This window comes from Parus major, chromosome 9 (genome assembly GCF_001522545.3).
Source record: "Parus major isolate Abel chromosome 9, Parus_major1.1, whole genome shotgun sequence".
NCBI classification, from domain to species: Eukaryota; Metazoa; Chordata; class Aves; order Passeriformes; family Paridae; genus Parus; species Parus major.
This window is the reverse complement of record NC_031778.1, coordinates 18,359,033-18,384,804: the sequence shown is the minus strand read 5'-3', so window position 1 is coordinate 18,384,804 and position 25,772 is coordinate 18,359,033. Positions and strand designations below refer to the sequence as shown.

Below are 25,772 nucleotides of genomic sequence, written 5' to 3'. Positions count from 1 at the left end.
CCAGGGATGATTGGTCATTACCCTGGCAACCCTCACAAATGGCAAATGACGTAAAGAGAGTGGGAAAAAAAGCCACTGAGAGCAGAAAGCACTATATGCATTATAGATAGTTCTGGGAATCCATGCTCACATATGCATTAAATGGCTTCAGAGGAGCACAGGGACCTTCCATTTTGCAGAGCTGCCTGCTGAGGTGAATAAGAAACTTTTTAATTTTTTTCTTAATCAAAACATTGGGAGCATCTCTAAGTATTTAATTGAAGCAAATTGGGGGTTGATTATTTTAATAATTCAGACACTGAATTTCTTATCTCTTTTTCCCCCCCAATTCTGCTAAAATTTCCCATTAAAATAGCTCACAGTCATATTCAGACAAGGGTGGATATATTTTTCATTATTCCTTTTCACCTTATTTGTTGCTACATAAAGTTACCTATTATTATATTTATTCCCTTTATGACTCATATTCTCATTTTTCCCTAACAATTCATTTGTACAAATTTTAAAAGAATTCTCATGTTTATGTCATTAAAAACATTAACAGTTGCATTTAGTGCTACTGATAATTATGCCTAAAGAAGATGTAGCTCTAGTCAAACACAAGGGGACAAAATAAAAAGCATTTTGCTATTTTTGCACAGAATGATCACAGAGAATTTGATCATACTATGATCAGTCTGTAACACAGCAAGATGAATTTGGGTGTGGTTACTTCTTCCACAATTAGATTTTAAAAAGCACAAGTAAGATAAAAAGGAAATCTGCTTTGAGATTGTTTAGCATCTGCACCACTCTACAATTCAGTAAAACTGAAGGAATTCTGGGTACAAAACCCAAGAAAAGCATTTTCCAACCCTGCTTGCATGTGTTACCAATTACAATCCAAGATCAGGCATCCTTCTCCTTGCTCTTCTTTAGACCTCAGGATTTCTGGATTCCTAAATGTGCAATAAACAACTTTTCAAGAGCATACTGAAGAGCATTAGCACTCAGATCACTTAATAACCTAAAGGAAAGGGCACAATTCTCTGGAATAAGAACTGAAGAAGTAAGTGAGGTGAGGTGGCTGCTCTAACCACTTGGCTATTATGTAAAAGTTGGATGGAAATGGCTCTACCATGACAACTGAGTTTCCTGTTGAACTGATGAAAACACGTTAGATGTATTTGAACTCTGCCCCACTCCAAACCTGAATTGAAATTGAAGTAACCAGCAGTTTCCACAAGGATATTTCTGTCCCTGGCTGCCTAAATTCAATTAGTTTCAGCTTTATGGAGTAAAAGTTAGCACTCACTGAAATTCAGATTTTTATTATTTTCTGAAGCTACTATTCCACTGCAATCAGGAGGAAGGTGTTACACTTGCATCATGACAATTTTCCAAAAAGCCTGAATGAGCCATTGGAAATGACTGAGTTTTATCACCAAAGAAGTAATGAACAGAAAGGGCATTCCATAATGCTCCATTAGGTGTACTTTATTTACTTGCTGAAGACAACTCATTTTTAATTATTTAAATTCTGGCAACATCATACGAGCAAATGTTCTGCTGGGTTGTAATTGACAAATATCTTGGTCTGAGCAAAGCAAAGTTTCAATATAACATTACCTCTGATATTACATCCTTTTTCTGACAGGAGGACAAGGATTACTTTGCATTTAGAAACCACAGAAAGCAAAGTTTAGCCATTTGTGTACGGTCAATGAAAGCTCTATGTTCTCACAAATCTTATCCCTGATGGTCCAAATCTAAGCTTCCTTTTTTTTTTTTTTTTTTACAATTACTCTTTTCAGAAATTTAAATCCAACTACAAACTTTCCACCACTTTTCCAGTCATTACCAAAACTAAACAAAAACCCCACCATTGGTGTTCTCAAAGTTGCTTTTGTAAGAACAAATGTGGTCTGCCATGGAAATATTTTGTATGAAATGTTAGTAGATATAAGACCAAAAGTACTGAAATATACAAAAACTTCATGTGCTTTTGCAACACAGATTGCACAGAGATTTCTGTGTTTTGTGGTCTTAACAAAGCCTTCATATTTTCAGATTATATCCAGGCTTGTCAACTTGCCTTTGAGCATGTAAGAGTGACTCCTGTGAATGTTCTGGGCAGCACAGTAGGGACAAATCTAGTCAATGGGATTTGGGAGATGGGGAAGACACTGGTGCAAAGCTGCAGTCAGGAAAAAAAAATTTAATGAAGCCTTATGAAGAGACACAAAGGACAACAGGGTTGCCAGTCCTTAAGGGACCTTTTCTATACACTGCTATAATTTGCCAACACATTAGCAAATTAAATTAAAAATTCATCAGTATGTTAAAAAAGACTGGAGACAGGAATCACTCAATAAGTGAATTATTACTGATTTTAAGTGATTCATCACAGAAAAGGATCAGCTCACTCTAGTGAGTGGGAATTAAAAGTTTTCAGCATTTTTCTGGCTCAGCCATTTAAATGCTTGTGAAATGCATCCGGTTGCAAAATGCACTTAACTATGCTTGCAGTGACCTGGTATAAAGGAAACAACACCTTCTCCACAATTTCTAAATTCTATCTTTTCTCTTAGGGGGTCTACTCCAATCTGGTTTTTAGCTGGAAAAAAATGAGCTCAGGTTTTAGCAGGCCTGATGTCCTTTATGCCACAGAGTTACAGAAAAAATCCCAGACCTATCAGAACATATTATCTCTCCAAAAGCCCTTACACTGTCATGTCATGTAAACATCAAAGGGGAGAATGATGATTTTTGTTTCCCAGGCTATGGATATGATTCTGAACAATACCCTGTCGAGTAAGGACAATATATTCTTTTTCCTTCTCTGTCCTTCTAGAGGAAGGACAGACGTGTGCCTTGCCAGCTGATGCCAAACCCATTATTAGTGTCCTTGCACTTCTCCATTAGCAATATTGCAGCAAGACCAGCTGATGTCAAGGGTGTTCATGCTGAAAGATAACAACATTCCTCAGGAGGAGAAATTACAGCCTTTTAGCATTCTCTGGCTTTCCCACAATTCAGCTTTATCTGGGAATATTATTACAGTGAAATTCGGTGAGATAACTAAGGAATAGAAAGTACTAACTTTCAGAAAATGCAAACATCTGAACAGGAACACACTGCTGTAAAGCAGTATCCTTTACTACCCCATTTTAATCAAATCCATAGACACAGCCTGCATTTTAACATGGATGCATCCAAACACAGGAATTGGTTGTCTAACTGTATTTTTCCCAGTTCCTGCATTTGTCACCCAGCACCTTAGCGACCCAGACCTGCCTCTGCTGAGCCTATAAACCCTGTGCTAAAGTACTCCAGTGGGTGACAATCACTGTAATGGGGAAAGCAGGGGCAGGAACACTGGAGCAGTTCTGACCAGAGGGGACAACAATAGCAAGTCATCCCAACACACAACAGAGGGCAGGGTCACATGTGTGGGTGACACCTGCAGAGTCTTGGCTGACTCACTCTCAGGGCTGCTGGCTCAGATTGACCATCAGCTACTCAGCCAACCAAACCACAGTCCTGAAAGGTGCTGCAGTCTTGGGATCCTTACAACTTGGACTACAACTCGTAGTAAGCAGCAGAGCTGAGGTGCCCAGGGCTGGGTCTCCCTGTGCTGGCACTGCTGAGCCTGAAAGCGCTTGTACACACCGACAGAAACTTTGTCTGCAGCTTTGATTGAGGCAGATCTAAACAAGCCATTGAAAATAAGCAGCTTCTGGAAAATACAGCTTAAAAGGCCTGGCTTCCTCCAGTTGTGTTTCATGTTTAGATTCTTTTGTGTGTCTCAAAAAAGCAAAAATTTCTGATCAAAGCTTTTACTAGGATAAAGATACTCATGAAGTCTGTGTTCTACATGGATGATCTGTTGCCAGCTAATATAATGCAGCTTATGCTGCAACCTTAGCATCTGTGGAAGCAATCAAAAATGTAGCACGAGCCCAGTTTCCTAAAAACACTAGTTTAAAAATACTAGAGACTTGCTTACATCAGTTCTCCCTACTGTAAGCATCCCACAGGGCTAGACAGTTTTCTATCTCTATTTTTCTTTATTGGTCAAAAAATGCAAGCAATTAATACAAAATACCAAGCTTTTCATGAAGTGATGCTCTTATATGAGAAAGAATATCCACGACCACCCTCCCAGCCAGGATTCTCTATGCCACACCTAATTCTCATACATAGGAGTAAATAATGAAGGCTACCCACACATGTAAGCTGACATACCAGGACTCAAGAAAAATCCATACTCAGCAGATCTCATCAGGTTCTCCACTGTACCACATCTTTTTCTGATATCACTTGGAAACACTCATTCTTCTCCATTTCACTTGCAGGAAGATGTCTTGGGCCTGATGCACACAATTTTGCTGTACTGAAATAAAAGACACTGTGTCAGCATGGTGAGACAGAAGAATCAGTCTCCAAGATAATCACATAAGCAGAAGAAAAAGGGAATACAAATATGCATGTAATATAAAAGTCAGAATTCTTACATTAGTTATAAACAATGTCATGAACATGTCTGTTAAAGCAATTTCAAATAATCATCAAACATCAAAAAATGCAAAGATCTTATATATACTATCCTGATACTTTTTAAAATGGAGCATAATAATACAGATGTGTGCTGATGCTGTAATTCAGCAGCTGACACTTTTGAACAGCTGTAGCATGACTGCCCTACAATACAGATCTTTTGTGAATAAATATTCAAATACAGCACTGCAATCTGAAGCTTGCTGTATAAATTGATAATTCTTAATGGAAACAAGCCCTTTTCTCATCAGACTTCTTGCTGCAATGCAATTGCATTGCTATACATGCTCATTTTGGATGACAGAGTACCTACTTGTCACAGTAATGACCTGAATGAATTCAAGAAAGAAATGACAATCACTTTGCAAACATGCCCATCCAGCAAATACACTGTTGTTTTTTCCTCACTACTATTAAATAATTTAGTTTACAACTATATATATATATTTGGTGATACAGTAATACATAAATCTAGAACCCCCAAACCAATACTTTGGTTTTTGAAGGCCAGCAGAAATAATGGTGCTCTCACTTGTATTCCAAACCCTGCAGCACTGTGTGGACTGCCAGTGTCTCTGCCCCTGCTTTGCCTGTGCCCCCTCCTGGTGGCAGAGCATAGTCACACAGGACAGATGTTACACCAAAACCTCCCCAGCACAACAAACATTTCCTAATGCCAAGTGCAAACAGCTTTCTAAAGAAAATCAGAGCAAGATTCCAAGCCTGATGGTGTTCCAAATAGGCGACACAAAACGTGTCACTAGGTCTGTACGGTCAGTGGTGAGCACACCCTCACAGCTGTGCTCCCCACGTGGCCTCATTTCACCCACACTGCCTGCTGGAACAGAGCCCTTCTCTCTCAGAGGAGGAGGCTCCCTTTTAGATTCATCACCTCTGCACAGAGCCATGGCTCTGAGCTGCACGGCACCACAGTTTGAAAATGCTGCTGAGGCAACCCAGCACCTCCTGGACAGCTGGGAATAGGGATTTGAACCTTGCCATGCTGCATCTGGCCAGGAAGTAGTTCAGTGCTCCATGGTACCTGCTCAGCTCTTATAACCAAATTCCCAGTGTCACAATGGGAAGCGCAGGGGATCAATGCCCTCATTAATGGCAGGGCTCAGCTGACACAGATCTCCTGTTTGTCAGGCTAAGCTGGTTCCCAGCTGTAAGGAGCTTTGTTTCTGCAGATGAGAGGTACTGAGCCAGGTCAGAGCTGGCCCAGCTGCCAAGCAAATAAGTCCCACAAGAATCCAAAGCGACTGCAGACCAAGCACTAAGCCTGAAACAGTGAGTTCTGCCAGATCTGAGCCAAGTGAGACATATGTGCACAAGAGATTCATTTGAAAAGGGCAATACAGGCACACTTCAGTTCTAGCTAGGGCCAGCTCAGCCCAGAAGACCAATTACCTCAGAACCAGTTCCAGGGAAGTATTGCTGTACATTGCTGATCAAATCTGACTCTGTGACTCCTTACTCTGCCTTATCTAAACAATGAAAGGGTCTGGAGGCCTCTAATTTGGTTTCCCAGGAACCACTTACCGTACAGAACTATAAAGCAGTTCTGTTACTACGTGGTTCTCCCCCCTATTCTCCAGCATATCCTAGTCACTATTATTCCAACTCATCAGATGGAATCTCAGCATGCTTTCTGAAATCTAGTCAGGCCATTCATTGGTGAGGGAAAGTTGACTGTGTATTAATGGCAAGCACCATCACCTCTTCCTTCAATCATGTTCTACAATAAGAGTGAGTCATGGGTCATTTGCAGAACTAGTTAAACACACCAGCTTCAAAAGAAGATTCTGGAATATATAGCCTCAGGACTGCCTTGCTGGAGTCCCAGAGGGATTTCAGACACATCTCCCTTCCTCAGAATTTTCAATTACTAAGACTGAGCAGCCTCTACAGTGGTTATCCAGGTTTAAGGTGTGTCTGTCTTTAGAACATTTTATATGAAACAGAATTCAGTGCTTGGACTTCAGTCTGCAGTAAGAACCTAAAGGTCTTCATGCCAATGTTGAGGCTCCTTAGTGAGGCTCAGCATTTAATTTCTGTTCTTGATCATTTTTTGGAGAAGGTGAATGATAACACATTTATACTCAACATCCCTGTGAGGAAGGGAAGTATTTAAATTGACAAAACACCCAAGTACTTTAGCATTGTGGAAAGCTGAGAGGTCATGCAAAGTTCTTGAGTGAATAAGTATTAATGATTATTTTGCTTCTTTATCTACAGATGCTTTCCTAGTTCACATAAACATTTAAGACCTCATCTGAAAACAGGAAAAATTAAACCTTTAGCATGCATTTTGCAATCAAGAAACAAGGAGGAACCCAGACATGATGAATAAGCCATTGTGACAGCCAGTCTGCTGGCACTGCAGTCTGGGAGACTGGCTGGCAGTTGTATGGCACAGCTCAAAAGCAACAGGCCATCAGCCACCCCACGGGGAAGTGCAGCTTGTTGAGAAACAAAAAATCATTCTGTTCAGTTTTGGCTTGACATGTACATTACTTTCTACATTGCTTTATGTTACCAAAAAGGTGAATGCAATTGCTTGAAAGAATGAAGTCTTAAAAATCTCAAAGCAGTAATTAGGAAACTTCTGTTTCTTCAGATTACCACTGATGGAATTAATCTTTGCTTATGAGTTAGCATCATCCTTTGATGTCTTGGTCCATGCCTTACTTTTAAATGAGCCTTCTCTTTATTCCCATGGACAATTTATGCCAGTGCCTGGCTCAAGAGTTAGTATATAGTGTCACATACAGTAAATCAGTATGTGATATTCCCATGAAAAGCACGTGGTTTGTGCCACAAATTCCTGCCAAGATATTATGGTCATTTGTACAAATATGGGAACCTAGATAAAATACAGTTATTGTTTCTATCTGCCTTGATTTCATAATCCTTGTTTCTGATGAAATTGAGCAAAAATTATTACAAGACCTCCAAATATTTGGGTTCATTATGGAAAGGGGTATCAAAATTACAGATTTCACCTGCTCTTATGCAAACATAGGATGATGTGCAGGAGTTCACTGAAATAATCTGAAAATTGCAACTCTGGAAGTCTGGGTGGACTCTGATGAAAGCAGATGCCTCAAGTCTACTTCTCTTGTGGATGGAACAGTGTAGGGTTATCCACCTGCTGCAAATCAAAGTCACTGCAAAACCTTGTCAAACCACAGCAATGATGCTCTGCACACTTTCCACTGATGGAAACACCTGGAACAGTACGAGGAAGACAAAAGTAGGACCTAGAGAGTTGTCAGTCTATATTTCCTTCCCCTTATACTTCAGATGTCTTGTGAATTGCATGGATTTGGCTTTGTTCTTTATGGCTATCAAATCCTGAGACTTCTAGATACCAACATGATTTCAGGGGCATGTTCTTGTGTAGAAGAAATATTGAAGAAAACTAAAGCAGCAGAATGCTGTGTTGGTTTCTGGCTTGCAGATCAGTCACAAGCAGCTGTTATGCAGACAGCAGGATCTGCCTTAAAGGGTCACTTATCACATGAACACAAGGGATCATCTCTGCAAAATAAAGTACAAGAAGGAGGTAAGCTCTGGCATGGTAATTCCAAATTTTCTGAACCGCTTTTCCCATCTGCAATTAATTCCTCCTCCTCCTCAAAGAACTCTGCCTTGAGTATTAGTGCCACATACTGGAAATCATGATAACATACTGACTTGAAAATATTTCATAACACAAAATGAAGGTGCACTGGCTTTATGATGTATAGTTAACAGCAGGATTTATCTTTCTAATGCTAGTGTCTATATGTTATAGTTGTGTTGTACTAAAAATTATAAAAGAATTTCTTAATTGCGTGATAAAATTATGATGTTTGCTCCTTAAAGAGACAGAGACTCAAACTGTGTGTCAAATTATGTTCCTTGCCCTTGAGGGTTAGTAAATCAAATAATCTCCTTGTACTGTCATAATTGTGCTTAAAAAACCCAACTCAAGTGGTTGGCCCTTGGAAATGTTGGATTTTAGTACTTTTCCTATGTTTTGACACCCTCCTCCTTAAAGGGGGATAGCTGTTCACCAGCCCAGTGTTAACTGCAGTATCTTGGGAGCTGCAGTACAAACACACACATTGAGGCTGCTTTTCCACTTCACCAGCATGAAGTTCACCAAAATTTGCAGCGATTTTGTTTGATTCTCAACAGCTTTACCAAGCTTATTTATTCAGCTTCCAGAATAAAACTACTGGGTACACCAAATGTCAGTTTTATCTCTCTTCTTACCTCCCTGATTAAATTCAGTGTAAGTAGGGAGGTATAACAGAAACTTAAGTCACGAGTTAAGAAAAAACCTCAGTTTTGTAGGAAGTCCTGAACTCCCTATCCAAGTAATATAAAGTGAGCTCACACCATTAATTTTTGTTTTATGCTGAAAATACAAGAAACACTTCTTTTTACCATTCATAGTCCAATAATTAGGTGCAATTAAGATTGCTCATTATGCTATCCAAAACTTTATAGTCAAATATAAATGCAATAAGTAAAATATTTTATTATACAGGATGAATTTAATCACTTGAAGGTCCTTGCTACATATCTTATGTAAAGTTTAAAAGAACACACAACTTCCCATCCCCTCCAAAAAAACCCACCTCACATAAAAATACAAGGTGCACATCAGGAACACATGCCCTTTAAGCCAATTCCCCTGTTCTCCAGTTAAAAGTTTAGTCTTCTCTTATGCTAACTGCTGGTTAGGCTTGAGGTATTTCTTTTGTTTTCTTTAATTCCTGCAACTTTATAATTACCCATTTCTGGCTGCTCTCGCTGAACACCAGGTTTGGCTGAGCGCTCCAATACCAAACAAGGCGATGTGAAATCCTAACTAGAAGTTCAGCTGTAAAAGTGGCAGCTGAACTGCCCAGCTCTGCAGACACACCAGCCTCGGGGACCAAAGACTCTGCCCCAAGCAAGAAAGGAACCACTTGAGGCGGGGCTGTCAAGATGACCTTCAAAAGCTTTTTATTCTCTGTGGCAGAGCCCAACAGAGCAGTGACATCAGCGGGGGAAATCACAGAATCAGTTAGGTTGGGAAAGATCTCTAAGATCATCGAGTCCAACCTGTGCCTGGCACAGTTTGAGGTTATATCCTCTTGTCCTATCGCTGGTTGCCCCGGAGAAGGGCCTGATCCCACCTGGTTACAGCCTCCTCTCAGCTAGGACTTGGGGAGGGCCCAGGAGCAGCGGCTCCTTTCCACAGTCCCGACGCCTGGGAATCATCCCACTCCTCCTGTGGCAGCAAGCTCACCCTGCGAGCCCTCAGGATTCACAAGCCACTTCGCACTGCAGCTAACCCGGCAGCCTTCCCCCAAGTCCAGTCCTGGACTCAATACAGGAGGACATGGAGCTCTTGGAGCCGGTCCAGCGGAGGGCAACGAGGATGATTAAGGGTCTGGAGTGCTTCATGAGGAAAAGCTGAGAGAGTAGAGCTTCTTCAGCCTCGGGAAGAGCTGGCCTCAACAATGTCTGCAGGGAAGTGTCAGAGGATGGATCAGGCCCTTCTTGGAGGTGCTGAGCAATAGAACAAGAGACAACGGGCAGAAACTGATGTACAGGAAGTTCCACCTGAACATGAGAAAGAACTTTTTCTGTGCAACGAAGCTTCACTATAACGGATTGTCCATAGAAGATGGGGAGTCACACTTAGTGGACATACCCCAGAACCCTCTGGACTTAATTCTGTGCCACGTGCTCTGGGACGACCCTGCTGGCACTGGAAAGTGAGACCAGAGGATCCACTGTGGTCCCTTCCCGCCTGAACCATTCTGTGATTCCCCTCATAGTCCCCACCTCACCTGCCCCGCTCCTCTCATCCCCCGCGTCCTCTGCCCTCGCCCCGTCCCCTCCCGCCGCCGCTCCCCTCACACCGCCCCCCCTCCCTGCACCCCCTCGCCTGCCCGCCCTCCGCTTCTCGCTTCAGGATTGGCTGTCCTCGGAAAGGCCCCGCCTTCCGACAGCCGCGATTGGCCGCTTCTGCCCGCGCGGCGCTGCCATTGGCGGGAGGGCGACGGTGCTGCGGGTCGGGCCGTGCCGCGGGCGGGGAGCGTGGCCGGGGCGCTTTTGTTGCTGGGTCGGCGGCCGGAGGAGCGGGCGGGGAGCGCGGGGCCCGCAGATACCGGGGCCGGCGGGGAGCGGGGCCGGGCCCAGCGGCGCGGGCACGGCGGACGGCAGGGCCGGGCCCAGCGGCAGCCATGAGCGGCGGCGTGTACGGGGGAGGTGAGTCCGGCGCCGCCCTCCCCTCCCCCGCCCCGCGAGGCGGCGCGTGTAGCCCCGGCGGGCGCTTCCCGCCTCCCTCGGCCCGGCCCGGCGCTGCCGCGGCCCCTCCGTGTCCCACGCGTGAGGAGGAGGAGGCGGCGGGCCTTGTTTATGTCCTTCGCGGCCCCGAGGTGCCTCCTCTGGGGACCGCTCGCACCGCGGCCTTGGGCAGGATCAGCAATACCGGGGTCCGGAGAAGGTCCCCGCACTTGGGGAGCCGGCTGTGGTTCCCCCGAGCCCCTCTGCACACCCCCTGTGACCAGCGTTCGTTTCCGATAGGTTTCATTTAGGACGTGCATAGATCAGCGGGGATTGGGCCCGTAGGGATGGGTGCTTCGTGCTCTGACCCCTTCCCTCACACAGTCGGTGTTTTGAGTCCCACCTTCCTCATTCTCATCACGGCCGGGGCCTCTGGGCTCGCCTGGCTTCGTGTGACTGTGAAATTAGAACTTTTTGAAAGCTTTATCTTACGATCCGTTTAGCTGGGACTACATTTTCACTCTTCTGGTAAAATTCTCTTCCTTACACCAAACGGAGAGATTGCCTCAGTTAAAGCCTGTCTGCAGTTTTCCAATAGCTTTCTGAAAGCGGCAGTTCTGAATAGAGAGGTGTCTCTTTGCTTTGTAAAAGATCCCTTGATTTGCTTGTCTTCCTTTGCCAGTAAAGCAGGGAAAGCTCAGAGTTGCAGAAGAGCATAATAATCGTTCTTTTATCTTTATTAACAATCGTTTCAGATGAAGTTGGGGCTCTGGTTTTTGACATTGGCTCGTACACAGTGAGAGCAGGCTATGCAGGCGAGGACTGCCCAAAGGTGAGCGAATCTGTGCCTCGATGGAAATTCAACATGAATCTATGCCTCAGGTCTTCTTTGCGAGTTATAACCCTTCAGAATACATTGGGGTTTTCTCTGACTGTATTGTATAAAGACACTTATGAATTTATGAGAAAAACACCATCTTCCAAAACATTACTAATCCTTGTATACTACTTGCCTCTTGCCTTGCAGGTTGATTTTCCAACAGCCATTGGTGTGGTGCTAGAAAGGGACAATGGCAGCACTCTGATGGAAATAGATGGTGACAAAGGCAAACAAGGGGGCCCGACTTACTACATAGACACTAACGCCCTGAGAGTTCCAAGGGAGCATATGGAAGCCATTTCACCTTTAAAAAATGGAATGAGTATGGTGCTCTGTCTTTTTCTATCTGATTTTAAAATAGCATTGCCAGGCTGCAGGAAGTCACAGTTGTGTTGACAGATGCTATGTACAGCAACAGAGGCTGTAAGAACAGATTCCTGGTTTACAAATTGCATTGGGATGTGATTGGTTTTCACTGTTAGTGGACTTCCAGCATAATTGTTGAAGTCATGGTGATAGTGGAGGAAGAGAATTCTGCAGAGCTGTTAGAGCAGGTGTGTGTCTGCTGAGGACAGCTTTTGACTGAAAAGCTCTGTGCAAAAAAATAAATTGGAAAGCCTTTATATGTTTATGAAATGAAACAAAACTTAGGAATAACTAATCTGTTTGTCTCAATGTTGTTACAGTTGAAGACTGGGATAGTTTCCAGGCAATTTTGGATCACACTTACAAGATGCATATTAAATCTGAAGCAAGTTTGCATCCTGTCCTTATGTCTGAAGCACCAGTGAGTAAAAGCAGCTGTGCATTTTGATAAGTTTTATTGCTTACTCTGCAAACATTAGTCCTGGATAAGTCTGATAATGGCTTGTAGGTGACAAGTGCTAAAACTTAGCTACAGAAATGACAATTCTAAAATACTTGGACAGGTTCTGGAAAATGTCTAAAGAACTCTCAATTTGAAATTGTTCATATGAGTTGCATTAGAAAGCATTTACAATATGCTATTGTTTTTCACTTACTGAAAAGAAGCCAAAAGTTAAAAAAAGAAATTTTACCGCCTAGAATAAAAAGAAAAAAATGTTTGAATGTCTTATATATTAAGTTACACTTAATAAAATGCCATCAAAAATCTTCATTCAGCCTTACAAGTAACATTATGTGACACAGAATAATATTTATAATGGAGAAGTTTTAATTTTTTGATTTTAATTTTTGTTTCTGTAAGTGGTCCTGTAAGGCAGCTGAAGTGGATGAATACAAATTTCTGTGAAAATCTGGACAAGGTTTCTGTCATTTTAAATGCTCAGCATTTGAAGGGCAGATCTTGAAGTCAGAGTAGAAAAGGTAGATGTGCCATACACGAGTGATGCCTTTCTTTAATTAAACCTTATGAAAAGGATTTTCTTGAATTCCATTATTCCCTTGTGTTGAATCACAGCTTGTGGAGTGTGGATGAATTTGCAATGGCTGTTTGATGTTTGATGGCTCAGTGGGTGTCTGAATAGAGACATTCCCATTGACATTCTCCTTACAAACCTTATCTTGCTCTGTTGTTTTGGCTTGGAAAAACCTTCACGTTTCCAGTAATGTGTTGAATATTTGAGATATATCCTGGTTTAATCACAACTACATTTGAACTGTAGAAAGATACTTTGGGAACTGGAAAGTCTGGATTTATTTTTCTTCCCACTGGGCAAGTTCCTTCATGTATCTTTCCCCTTGTAAAAGGCAGGGTGCTTGCTCTAGAGAGTTCTTTGGGAACCCGACACTGGAAGAGCTGTAGAAGTGTAAAGAAATCTATTGTAACACAAAAGGTGTGTAGCACTTTTGGGTGATAGATAAGCATTGATGTATTGTATTATAAATGGAATTCAAAACGTTCTAAAGAAGTAAATTACTAGAAATCCATTTCTGTAGAATTTTGATATGATTTGAAACTGTGGCTGCAATTTTTCTAACCACTTCTTTATTGTGTTAGCAGTCTATTAGTGTGCAAACACAGCTTCCTTTTGGTCACTTACTTGTGGTTTGGATTTATTATTTTTTAGTGGAATACCAGGGCAAAGCGTGAAAAACTGACAGAACTGATGTTTGAACACTACAACATCCCAGCTTTTTTCTTGTGTAAAACTGCCGTTCTGACAGCGTATCCTTCGAAATGTTTCACTGCTTGGCTTTATTTTCCTTCCACCAGGAAATTATGGTAAACTTTTCCAGGAAATTCCAAGTATACCAGCATCCCTAACTTTCTTCAGTTTTTTTTTCCATAAACATCCAGGGAGGAAGTAAACAAATACAGTTTCTGAACTTTAAGGTATTAGAGTTCATTTTTGAAGTTCTCCCAATCTGAATCTGTTCTTGGGGTCCAAGTCTTTTTTTTTATTATGTTTTTTTTTCCCATTGTATACTATGGATAAGAATATTACAGACCTGAAACAGTGGTGTCCACACTACTAAATACAGTAATTAGAACTTGAAGCTTCCATAGCCTTAAGAAGAATATTTGTAATTATTTTAAATTAATAATATGTTTCCAGCTTCAAGTTTAAACGAGTTGGATGTACTTAGAGCTTGTTGCATAGTAATGGCACGAAGTCTCACCCTTGTACATCCAAAGCTTGAGTTAGTTCACAGATGGAAGTTAAATGCTGCTCTCTCTATGAGATTGTGCACTTCACGGAAAGGTGGTAGACACTGGAAAATGACAAATCCCTTGGTAGAGGCAAGGAATAACATGTAGGATACTCATTCCTAGTTACGATCTAATTGTATGGCAGCACTTCTTTCCTAAAGTGAAAATTGCAATGTTTTCCTTAATCATTTGACTAGTTTTGCTAATGGGAGATCTACAGGTCTCATCTTGGATAGTGGAGCAACACACACCACTGCTATTCCAGTGCATGATGGATATGTTCTTCAGCAAGGTATAATCTTTCATGGATAATAGTACTGCAAGATCAAGGTCAAGTTAGCATGATTTCTGCTTGTACAGTGTTGTTACTGCTTTTAAATCTGTGTGCCCCCTTAAAAAGGAAAAAAAACCCTAATAGTGTTCACTGACAAATAGTTGGGAGAGTCTAATCATGATCTGGATACTTTCCAGGTAGATGTTTTGGTTTTTATTTTGGATCCCCTCTTTGCCTTCTAGGTATTGTAAAATCACCACTTGCAGGAGACTTTATCACTATGCAGTGCCGGGAATTGTTTCAGGAAATGAACATAGAGATAATTCCTCCATATATGATTGCTTCAAAGGTGGGAAAGTGGCTTTATTTAGTAACTGTTGTCTTGGGGAGAGGCTTAAATGTTTACCTGATGACTTTGTACCCTATGGCCTCAGGAGGCAGTTCGTGAGGGGTCACCAGCAAATTGGAAGAGAAAAGAGAAGTTGCCCCAGGTCACCAGGTCTTGGCACAACTACATGTGTAATGTAAGTAGGTCATTCCTCCTGCTCTCACCTTTCCTGAGTGTTCCATAAATAAGTTTTGTTTGCAAGTATATCAGCGTTTTCTCTGTTTCGTCTTGAAGAAAGAGAAATATTTGAAAAGTTAGTACCAATTCTATCAATTCTATAAAATTGAGGACTAAAATTAATATAAATTCATGTTATTTTTAACTCCACAGTGTGTCATTCAGGACTTCCAGGCTTCTGTTCTCCAAGTATCAGATTCAACCTATGATGAACAGTATGTTACTTTTTCTTTCTTGTAAAATCAGTTGCCAGTTATGCATGCGTGGTGCTCAGCCTGTTTGTTGCTGTTGGTTGGTTTTGTTACAGAAGAAGGTTTTCTCTAAAAAGCGATGATTTATGAAAGTAGGAGCACTGCATATACCCAGACAATAGTTTTTTGTTCAATATTCCAAGATGAGATCATAATAAATATTATTGGAAGTGTAAGTCTTATGAATCACAGTATTCCCATTGGAGCTGTAGTTTATAACACTGCTTAGATAACTTGACATCCTGTTTAGAGAGCACTTTAATGTGTTGCTTTCTGTCTGATGCTCCAGGGTGGCAGCACAGATGCCAACAGTTCATTATGAGTTCCCCAATGGCTACAACTGTGACTTCGGTGCTGAGCGTCTGAAAATTCCTGAGGGATTGTTTGACCCTTCCAATGTAAAGGTAAAACCACTGTGATAGCTGTGATTGGAAGGCTCTGCATGACTAGGCTATCACATGGCTTTCTTTTGCATAACGTTTTCAGTTTTGTGATTTGGATGTATTTGCACTGTGGGGTTCTCTTGGGGGTAGAATTTTCCTGTCTTGAATTATGGCTGGGGAAGGGAAGGAAAGGATGAAATGTTCAAACTGGGTGGTGATGAGCTGACTGGAAAAATAGGGGTATTTTTATTCCTTCCCTTACAAAATGCTTAGCTCCCTCTCCAGTAATACTTGTAAAATTCAGTTCATTCAGGACTTTTCTATGCCTTGCTCTCTTGAAGCAATGATGTGTAGATTCCTAATTTTCCCTGCAGGGTTTATCTGGTAACACGATGTTGGGTGTAAGCCACGTTGTCACAACAAGCGTTGGAATGTGTGATATAGATATCAGGCCGGTAAGTGTTTTACACATCCAGGCAGGCAGTATTTTAAGGCATAGATATTTTTGTGCTGACACATGTTTTTGGGACTAGAACAGCAACAGTGAAGAAATTTCCTAGGATGATGATAAATATGTTAGAATAATTCTGTAAGTATTGTGTATTTGTATATAGGGATATGTACAAATTAGCGTTTTGTTTTAAAAAATGCTAAATCTTAGTGCTTCTACCCATATTTAAAGATCTGAAGTACAGATTTTGTGGCTGGCACTGCATAATTTGGATTGGACTGGCTTCAGATAAGCATTTATATTTGTAACTTAGAGTGTTATTTTCAGATTTTTAGGCATTGTTATGTTTAGAACATACATGGAACTTAAAAAGAGTGGAAGGAAGAGAAGAAGTTCTAAAGCAAAACACTGTTTTTAAAATTAATGTGATATCTTTCTCAGGTGTCAGTTTGATACAGATTGCATGGAAATTCTTTTCAGAAATTTTTTTTCTGTTAACCAGTGTGTGAGGAGGGCTTAGTGGGCTGGGCCATGGTGTGTGTTCACCAACTGCAGCAATAGTGAGATAGAAAACTGCTGCAGGGTTTACTCTTGAGGTTGCATTCAGATGTAAAAAACCCAACGATTTGGGTACAGGGGAGATCTGCAGGTTGAGGGTTCTCCATAGTAGAAATTGTTTCATGAAGTCATATAGAACATATGGCTTCAGCCTTCCTTTTATAATTTAATATTAAGCTGCCTTGCATTATTTTAAAGTGATTAAATAATTAATTGAATTGGGAGAGGTAATACTGTTGGCATTAAGTGATGTATTATTGCTGTTGACTATACATACTCATGCCACCCCTCTCTGTTGTGAGAAAGAGCTGTTTTCAGAATGATTTCTGAGGTAAAGCTCCAGGTTTTTGTTGTTTGTTTTCTATTTTTAGGGTCTCTATGGCAGTGTGATTGTAGCAGGAGGAAACACTCTAATACAGAGTTTCACAGACAGATTGAACAGGGAGCTGTCTCAGAAAACCCCACCGGTAAAACAACTCTTTCCATTACTGCATTGAGTACTTAACACTTTATTTTTCTGCCACATACGTACACAAGGATATCATGGCTTTGACTTTCTTAGGAGCCTGACAGCTGAATAGATTTCTGCAGGGTTAAGAAGCCTCCCTCTCCTAAAGAAAAGAAAGAATTCTTGAAGAGTTTTATACAGAACAAATTCCAATATTCCTTGAGTATTTTACTGCTCCGCTCTTGCTTTCAGATTGTGATCCTAACTTCTGTAATTGTCCCCAAGAAACAGCCAGTATTTCTCTTAAAGATCTCTCTTTTGAACTGTTGCTGACTAACTTGAGGCACATTCAGACATTCTGCCTGAGGTTACTTCATTGTGACAATTGTTTTTCCTCAATTCTGCAGACAACCTAAATGACCAGTTTTTTAATCACTTGATGTCAAAGAAAGTATTGATACCTTGCATTTGAGAGTTGATATAAATTATGGTATTTCTTGAATTTTCATATTCAAGCAAAAATGTTCTGCTTGTGACAACTCCAAAATGATGAATGTTAGGAGAAATTGAGAAATGTATTCACTACTTATAAAGCTGAGGAGGAGCCCATTGAAATTCAAAGATTTTATTGCTATAAGGCATTTTGAAAGCAAGAGGAATGAGTGGGTCCCAAAAAGACTAGATGACTCAAGTCTAGCAACATAAGTAATTTTAGTCCCAGGGCAGTGCTGGAGATGACACTATACACTGTGGTATTATTGTTCTCCACCTGCCCCATTCCTTGCCTTAACCATTTGCTGCTGGAAGACAAGGTAAAAACCACATTTCCTGTTCCACTGTGGTTGTTTTGAATTGTAAATGCAGGGCAGGTGAGTGGTATTGCAGATGTACTAAAATGGACCTTCTTCAGCTGCATATGGGTATAGACACCAAGTTCCTTGTGCTGCTTGTCCCTAAGGGTACCAGCTTGCAGTTTGTGTGACGTTTGGTTTTGGTTCCTTTTCTGTGCAGAGCATGCGCCTGAAGTTGATAGCTAACAACACGACTGTGGAGCGGAGGTTCAGCTCGTGGATTGGGGGCTCCATTCTGGCTTCTTTGGTTAGTAAACCTGCCTTACTGTGTAGCACTGCTACCCAGAAATCTGATTCCCCAGAGTGTGCACTGCAGAATCTGTGCTACTATGTTATGATTATGATAATCATAATCTTGGCTGTCCTCATGGTAAAGGGAGGAGAATCTGTTTTAAAAAGAGGTGTGAGCATTTCCGGTGACAGCATATCCTGCCATGTTCTCCCATTTTTAATGGCAAGATGCAACCTTGAAATACATGCACTTTCTCTAGACTGTATCTAGAAGACCATGAAAGTAGCAAACCTGTTTCTGCATCATATTCCTGAGGTTAATTCTACAAGTACTGAGCACTGAAATGGTTTGTGAGGATTAGTTTATCATCATGGGAAAGGGAGATTGGAATCAGCATTTGGTGCTGCACTTCCTGTCTTGAGTTTAATCCTTAGCAATAAAACTCAAGGAAGAGACAGTTAAGCAGGTCAAGTCCTAATACTTCATGTAATGTGAGGACGCACTTGTTTTCTCTCCTAGGAAGAGCTAAACATGTTTCAATTAACCATCATTTATGTTCTGATATTTTTTTATTGTGTGTTGCTTTTGTTTGTTTATTTTTGTAGGGTACTTTCCAGCAGATGTGGATTTCTAAACAAGAATATGAAGAAGGAGGGAAACAGTGTGTAGAAAGAAAATGTCCTTAGACCTCTTTACTGTGAAAACTGCTGCCTGCTCGGTGCTCCTTCTGTTTTATAGCTTTAGCATACTCAGGAATGGGATGGACTCTTTTTTGTAGAAAGTTTATACTGGGTTTTTTGCATAATTCAAGTTCCATTTTAACAAACCTTAGAAATTTGAGAGACCTAATTGGTACTATAATAGAAAAAGGATGTTTACATCCCTTGTAAAGCAATAATTCATGTAACAAGCATTTTATAATTTTGTATAAATGTCTATTTTCTCTAGTATCTTTTCCTGGGAACAGCTTTACAGGTTAGCTAATAGATAGAGGCATAACCTTGCAAATGCCTGTGCTTATTTATTAATTATTTCTTGTCTAATTTCTTGTCTACTTTCACATACTAGTCTTCCTTGCTGGTACTTTGGCCTTAAATTGCTCTTATTTTTCTCTGAAAAAATAAAATTTGGTCTTTTATATTTGAGCAAGCTTGTGAGTACTTGCAGAGAAAGTTACTCTGCTGTTTAAAGAGTTGAAAGTTTGTATTCAGTGATCTATTTTAGTGTAAACTTTTACTGTCTCACAGAAGTGTTACATTCCATGGAGTGAATGTTATAATAAGCACTGGTTTGCTAATTTTTTTTTATTACGGAGCAGTTTCATTTCAGTAAGCAAGCAATGCTTTCCACCTGATGTCTAAGAATGTATTTAATGCCTTTGTGATGTTGGTGAGAAGCAAAACCTGTTCAAGACAGGGAAACTGAGACAAAGAATTGCCTCTCCAAGACTGGGAGCAGAGTCAGAAGCTTTCAGTGCGTGGCTTGACCCTGCTGCAGGGAAGCTATAAGTGCTGTGAGCTCATGGCTGGTGTGGCTCCCCCTGTGCCTCCCAGCAGGGTCTGTAAGTGCCTGTGTTTGCAGGGGGAAGGTGCACTCAGGGTCACAGGATCGGGGATGACTTTTTTTTCAGCAGGAATTGGCTGTCAAGATGCAGCTCGATGTTGCTTTTAAGCTTAATTTGCAATGGTCTGGTTTGGGACACAATGAAGTTTTGCTCCTTATCTCAAAAGCTGTGGAAAACCAAATAGCATTTAACTGATCTAAAAAATATAAACAATACTGCTACATTTTTGTATCCTAAAAGATCTTGTGGGTAAATAATTATGAGGCCTCTATTTGAAAAGTTTCACATTACCTCCAAATAATAAAGTAATTTATCAAACCAATCTGCTTTTGTCTTATCATGAGACTCTTGAGTTGCTCAATCAGATTTTTCAAAGCTACTGACAAACCATACTTCTTTTGCAAAATGAGGAAAACTGCAAAGCTGTAACAAGTGATCCAAGTCATCAGCTCTTGTCATTGTGGAAGAAAAAGACTCAGTCCAGTTTCCATTCAAGTGGAGCACAACTGAACTGCTACCTCAGAGTGTACTTGCACTGTGTGGTGGTTTTAAGCTTTCCTTCTCTGGCACACTTAGATTTTGTTATGCCAAATCAACTTTTATCTTACGTTTCTCATAAAAGAATTGCAGGACAGTAGTAATATCTCAATATTCCACCAGCATAGGGAGAGCAAAACACTGCTAGAGGTTTTCTCACCTCTGCAAACATTCTGAGTTGTAACAGTGAGAATTTTATGTGACACAGAGGAATAAGTTAAGGGTCCAAATAATGGAGACAGATACAGGAACAGTACTGGTCCCTTGCAGTGTTTTACCATATTATGCTGCTGAGCACATTTGCTTCCTGAAAGTCTGGCATTTGTGACTTTAATCTAGATTTCTAGACCACCACATTTGGAGGTTAAAAGCTTTCATGAAGTGAAAGGTGAAGGTGTTTCCATTAACTGAGAGCAACAGTAGTACCTACTTCAATTTCATAGAAGACTATTGGAGCCTTCTTTCAAATATTTTGTACTCTGCAAAAAAACATTGTACAAGTGTTTGAATTTGTCATAGAAATCAAGGTAGGACAACTGTATTAGAAGTATCCATGCTGAGTATTTCATACTTTCTAAGAAGCCAGCCTTAAAGCAGTGGAAAAAATTCCTCATAGCAGACTGAAGAGCCCATTTTCTGCATTTATGCAGAAAGCAAATACACCCTGCATAGCTTACCTGTAACTCAGGGATAATCAGAACAATGTATCTGAAAAATAGCAGGAAAAATACTATCAGGGAAAAGGCTCATATGTGAGCTTCAGATGCTTTCATGTTTTTGTCTGTTTTTAATGCACATTTGTTAAACTAAACCAGGTAAATATTACCCCTACACTTACTACTGTCAGCTGGCACTCTGTGGCTGCTCTTTACTGTTCCTAATGTATGTCTCAATCCTGTAACAGTTGGCTCTTCCTGGAAATGTGAGAAATGATTTGATTTGAGTTAGGCACCAAAGCTGTTTTTTAATTCCAGATCACAAGTTTAATTAAAGTCAAATGTGGTATTAAAAACAAAAAATGATGGAGACTCTCTGGAATGCTCAGTGGAGTTTGTGGTTCCAGAACATGATTCATGTTCCACAGACACTTGACCAACTCCTTGCTCTTGCAGCATGTTACTGGCTCTGGGATTTCACAGCAATGTCAGGGAATTTCTTTTCCAAGATCTTCCGTCTCGTCCTCTCCATATTCTGCTGCCTTGCCCTTTTCCGTAAGGCTTTTTCAAGTCTGAGTCTGAAACAGAGAAATTGGTGTGGTTTGTTTCCAGCCAGCTTGTGACCACTTTAATGAGCTCCCCCCACAATCAGATAGAGCCTCTCAGTGATTAACAACTTCAGTATTAATTTGCTTTTGACAAGTAAAAAAGTATGCAAAGTTTTACTCTGCTTCTGAATTCTACAGAGGTTCAGCCTCTGGGAGGATTTTTGATAGGCTGCATTTGAAGTTACTTCTACAGTGCCATAATCATGTATAATCATGTACCTTAGTAACTAAGGTGGGAACAGAAAAAAGAAACAGAGCAAGCTGTAATTTAAAAAAGCCTGATTTTCAGTATAGTAGCTGAAAAACAAAAGATTACAGCTATTTTTTTCCTTTTAAAGTGGAATAGGGCACAAACAGATCAGAAGATAACTTTCAATGTCAGAATAATCTTTACCTGATGAAGTGATTCACATGAGGTAAGTAATAAAATCTCTTCTTTTTGTGTTTTTTGTTCAAGTGCCATGGTATTGGCCATTCCTTGTAACTATACCTGTTGGAGACAGACAAAAATTATTACAGAATGTGCACACTGTCTTAATTCTGGGATTTTACCAATTTATCTTGTTTTCAAGTACAGTGATAAAGTGGTCTGGGAGATCGCAGCAGACTTTGTATGTGGGTATTTATTTCCAGCTCTTGCTAGCTTGGTTTGTAACTGTATCTCCTGTGTTCTGTACAGTCTGTGCATCCTTCCTTGATTAAACAAGGATTTTCTGGGAGAGAGACACACCACTAGAAAAATTCACAAAAAGCATAAGGTTTTCATACCAGAATGTGCGTCCCAAGAAGTCGTGTCTCCACTCGCCAGGCACTGGCTTTTCATGGCCCGTTTGTAAAAGCCTCAAAGCAATTTCTCTTTCCCTGACAACCAGGTCTATATTTTTCATAGACGTTTCTACCTGCAAATGGTAAAAAGTTTCAGGATGCACCAACAAAAAACAATGCTGAAAATTTAAAAGATCTCAAAGACTTAAGACAAAATTTAAAGGTAAAACATGCTGGAGTTTAATCGTGAGTTCTCTGTCAGCAGGCCCTGTGTACCAATAAGTAAGGAATGGGTGCTTCAAAAACCTAATTTGAGAGCAGGACAGATATGAAATAACTGACAGTCTGATATTTGATTGGAGACCAGTTGGGTAATGACAGATCCAATGCTGATGCAGAAGTATAGGAAGCTCTAAGGCAGAAGGAAGCAGGAGAAGCAAACAGAAGATTTGCTTATGGTTTGTAGTGGCTGTTGGTTGTTTTAGTTTTCACTGGAGTCTGTTCTCAGCCCTAATAATGCCCACGGACAATGAGCTGCCTTGACCAAATTGTAACTTGAGCAGTTAGTGTATACACTAAAATCAGGGAAATAATTTTAACAAATGGACTTGATCTTTCAGCAATTTTACTTCAGAGTTATAGTTTTTATGTAGTAAGAACAAGTCACCTTTTCTAATCGTTCTGGACTTGGCATAGGCTTGCGCTGTCGTTTGGACTCTTGCTCTAAAGTTAAAAGCATGTTCTTTTCTTTCAGCAGGACATACCTAGAGCAGAAAGCACAGTAATTAAACAATAACTTCTGGATAGCTAAGCAGTTATTCACTTACTAGCTGTAATCCCAAATCCTGTGCCTGCTGGCTCCACATAAAGAACCAAAAGAGGAGAATGAGGGAGACTTAGTCTGGAATAAAGAAGGCTGAGGAGGGAAGAGTTTAATACTAAGTTGTCTTCCACTACCTGGACAGAGCCAGATTCTTACATGTACACAGGAAAAGGACAAGTCAAAGCAGGGAAAAAGCTGTTCACAGCAATGATTTAAGTTCAGCCTGAAGTGGCAATGCAACCTTCAGCTTTAGAAACTTCCAAAATCAGAATAAATGAAGACTTGAGCACCCTGATGGAATTAAGTGCCCACCCCACTAGAAAGCACTGACAACCAAGTTTGTCCAACTCAAACAACCCACAGAGGGACTGTACCAAACCTGAGCACTCTGACCTAGAAACAACTGTTCCACAGCCACCTGCAGTGCAGCTTCTGTGTCCTGAACAGGGCCAGGATCGGGGCTGTTCCAAGCCCAAAGCTGCCTGGAGCCTGCAGAGTTCTGTGGCAGACTAAAGTCACTGGATCATAAATTCACTATATTTTATTAGAAAGTGCAGAGCTGCTCTGAAAGAAGAGAAGCTTCTTCACTAAAACTTATTTACCAAAGTTTGTGCAAGTCTTCACTACTCTTGCCCCTTAGCTGCTTTATATTCCATGAATCCCCTGTAAAAGATTAAAAAGACACCATTAATTTAATGGAGCAAATTCTCCTATTCTGGAGAAAAAAAAAAGTGCTTCTATTAGGCTCAGATGACACAACAGTATAAAGACTACTTTTAAAATACTACTGCTTGGACAGCCATCCTTGAGGATATTCAGCTTTGCTTTTAAAAGACAATACAGAAAGGCAATTGCACATAGTGTTTATTTGTGTTTGTAAAAGGCTGGGAATACAGAAAGCTGTCAGATGAATCTTTACACTGAACTAGTTTTCTTCCACACTATGTGTATTTCATGAATTTGTCTTCTGTGAAACACGCTCACTTCAGAGCAAGGCAGAAGATTTACAGCAAAACATTTTGCTGCACAATTGCTATTTGCTTTTATAAACACTGTGAATACACAGCAAAAATTAACAGGCATAAAGACAGACAAATGAAAGTATGTACATATACACAGTAAAATAAGTTTTATGTAGCTATGAAGGCTCCCTATGATGTAAAAAAAACAGGTCAGATTTCAGCTTAAAGATCACTACCAGAAATGCTAAATATAACTCACCAGACTTTACACTTTTTTCCCCCCAGTTTCCTGGATCATCAAAAAACTCCTCCAGACCTCTCTGAGACACAGTTGTGTGCAGGAACTTCACTTGATGGAGGGTCTCAATTTTCGGTAGGTTCTTGTGGTACAGATTCAGTGCCGCACTGCATAAAAGTTAGAAGGAAAACTATGTATGATAAGAAAAATAATATTCTGCTAAATGAGAATGTTTGTTTCATTTAAAAAGGCACAGGTCCTAGAGACCACAGCCTGCAGGGAAGCAGGGGTTTGGTTAGTCACAAAAATGTCATCTTGGTGTTTTCTCCTCCCCCTCATCTCATCTAATTATCAGTTTTATATACTTTGAGATAAATAACAACTAAAAATTAAGGAATAAATTTGAGCTATGCTGTACAAGAGTACATCATAGGATCACAAAATTTTTATCATTGGAAAGGACCTCTGGAGATCATCCTGTCCAACAACCCTGGCAAAGCAGGGTCACCTGGAGAAGGTGACATAGGAACGCATGCAGGTGGCTTTGGGGTGTCTCCAGAGGGAGAATCCTCCACCGTGGTATTAATGGCAAAAGCTGTGGACACGCGGGAATGCACAAACCCCACCCACGCTGGAAGCACCAGCACAATGACTGCAGGATTCTACAGGCACAGGGAAACGCTTCGCGCTGCCCTTACACGATGCCTGCAGCCACGCACCACCCTGCAGCCCTCAGGCTGGCGGAGCCAGGACTCACGGACACCGGGACACACGGACACCCGCCTCCCGCCAAAGGCTCTCCTTCCTCCCGGGAACCGCGCCCGCCCCTCCATGTCGGAGCCCGCGTCCCCCCGGCGCAGCGCGTACCCGGGGAGTCCCGGCCGAGCCCGGGGCAGCCGCAGCGCGGCCGCGAGGCTCCGGCCCAGCGCGGCCATGGCCGCGGCCGCCGCCATCGCGCCGCGCCCTCCCACAGCGCCGGGGGCACGGGGCGGGCACTGCCCTTCCCCAAGATGGCGTCTGCCCGGCCTCACCCCGGGCTCTCCCGCTGTACATGGAGCGCAGGGAAGGCTCTGCCCTTTTCCAAGATGGTGCCTGCTCGGCTTCACCTCCTTGCCCTCCCACTGCGCCGGCGGCACTGGGAAGGCTTTGCCAAGCCCAAAGATGGCGGCTGCCGGCTTCACCCCGCGGCGGGAAGCGGCGCCACCGGCCCCGCCCCGTGCCAGGCCCAGCCATGGCGGCCATGAGCCGGGTGCTGCGGGCGGCCGCGGCCTGGGCGGCG

The 25,772-nt window shown here is 41.5% G+C and overlaps 2 protein-coding genes and 1 long non-coding RNA gene across 8 annotated transcripts; 1 reads left to right on the top strand and 2 right to left on the bottom strand.

Moving 5' to 3' along the window:
• Positions 1-1,460: 1,460 nt before the first annotated feature.
• Positions 1,461-8,245, bottom strand: LOC107208770. Of its 3 annotated transcripts, XR_001523303.2 has the most exons (3): positions 7,545-8,245; positions 4,228-4,375; positions 1,461-2,945 (listed from the first exon to the last, which is right to left on the bottom strand). It is a non-coding gene; the product is annotated as an uncharacterized LOC107208770 (long non-coding RNA). The 3 variants fall into 3 exon arrangements; XR_004498788.1 differs by having other exon boundaries at positions 1,461-4,375; XR_004498789.1 differs by lacking the exon at positions 7,545-8,245 and adding an exon at positions 5,432-5,949 and having other exon boundaries at positions 1,461-4,375.
• A 2,456-nt stretch (positions 8,246-10,701) lies between these two features.
• Positions 10,702-20,226, top strand: ACTL6A (actin like 6A). The gene is made up of 14 exons (XM_015638178.3): positions 10,702-10,794; positions 11,568-11,644; positions 11,840-12,014; positions 12,379-12,479; positions 13,744-13,841; positions 14,525-14,619; positions 14,844-14,950; positions 15,036-15,125; positions 15,320-15,381; positions 15,707-15,821; positions 16,175-16,255; positions 17,181-17,276; positions 18,269-18,355; positions 18,946-20,226. Exons 1-14 carry the CDS (start codon positions 10,770-10,772, stop codon positions 19,024-19,026), a joined length of 1,290 nt encoding a protein of 429 aa, XP_015493664.1. The 5' UTR covers positions 10,702-10,769; the 3' UTR covers positions 19,027-20,226.
• Positions 20,227-21,384: 1,158 nt separating this feature from the next.
• Positions 21,385-25,541, bottom strand: MRPL47 (mitochondrial ribosomal protein L47). Of its 4 annotated transcripts, none has more exons than XM_015638179.3 (7): positions 25,361-25,468; positions 24,515-24,660; positions 23,896-23,956; positions 23,138-23,234; positions 22,474-22,604; positions 22,100-22,195; positions 21,385-21,675 (listed from the first exon to the last, which is right to left on the bottom strand). In XM_015638179.3, the coding sequence occupies exons 1-7, from the start codon at positions 25,444-25,446 to the stop codon at positions 21,558-21,560; spliced, it is 735 nt and encodes a 244-aa protein (XP_015493665.1). In that variant the 5' UTR covers positions 25,447-25,468; the 3' UTR covers positions 21,385-21,557. The 4 variants fall into 4 exon arrangements, with proteins under 4 accessions (XP_015493665.1, XP_033372616.1, XP_018863398.1 ...); XM_033516725.1 differs by lacking the exon at positions 25,361-25,468 and adding an exon at positions 25,525-25,541 and having other exon boundaries at positions 21,386-21,675; XM_019007853.1 differs by lacking the exon at positions 25,361-25,468 and adding an exon at positions 25,277-25,354 and having other exon boundaries at positions 21,386-21,675.
• Positions 25,542-25,772: the final 231 nt, after the last annotated feature.

Excerpts from the sequence above, each read along its gene's own strand:
- ACTL6A (XM_015638178.3), top strand. The coding sequence starts at position 10,770 with ATGAGCGGCGGCGTGTACGGGGGAG. Across the intron at positions 12,015-12,378 it reads ACCTTTAAAAAATGGAATGA|TTGAAGACTGGGATAGTTTC; the intron begins GTATGGTGCTCT and ends ATGTTGTTACAG. Across the intron at positions 15,822-16,174 it reads TTGACCCTTCCAATGTAAAG|GGTTTATCTGGTAACACGAT; the intron begins GTAAAACCACTG and ends TTTTCCCTGCAG.
- MRPL47 (XM_015638179.3), bottom strand. The coding sequence starts at position 25,446 with ATGGCGGCGGCCGCGGCCATGGCCGCGCTGGGCCGGAGCCTCGCGGCC. Across the intron at positions 24,661-25,360 it reads GCTCGGCCGGGACTCCCCGG|TGCGGCACTGAATCTGTACC; the intron begins GTACGCGCTGCG and ends ACTTTTATGCAG. Across the intron at positions 23,957-24,514 it reads GGAAAAAAGTGTAAAGTCTG|GGGATTCATGGAATATAAAG; the intron begins GTGAGTTATATT and ends AATCTTTTACAG.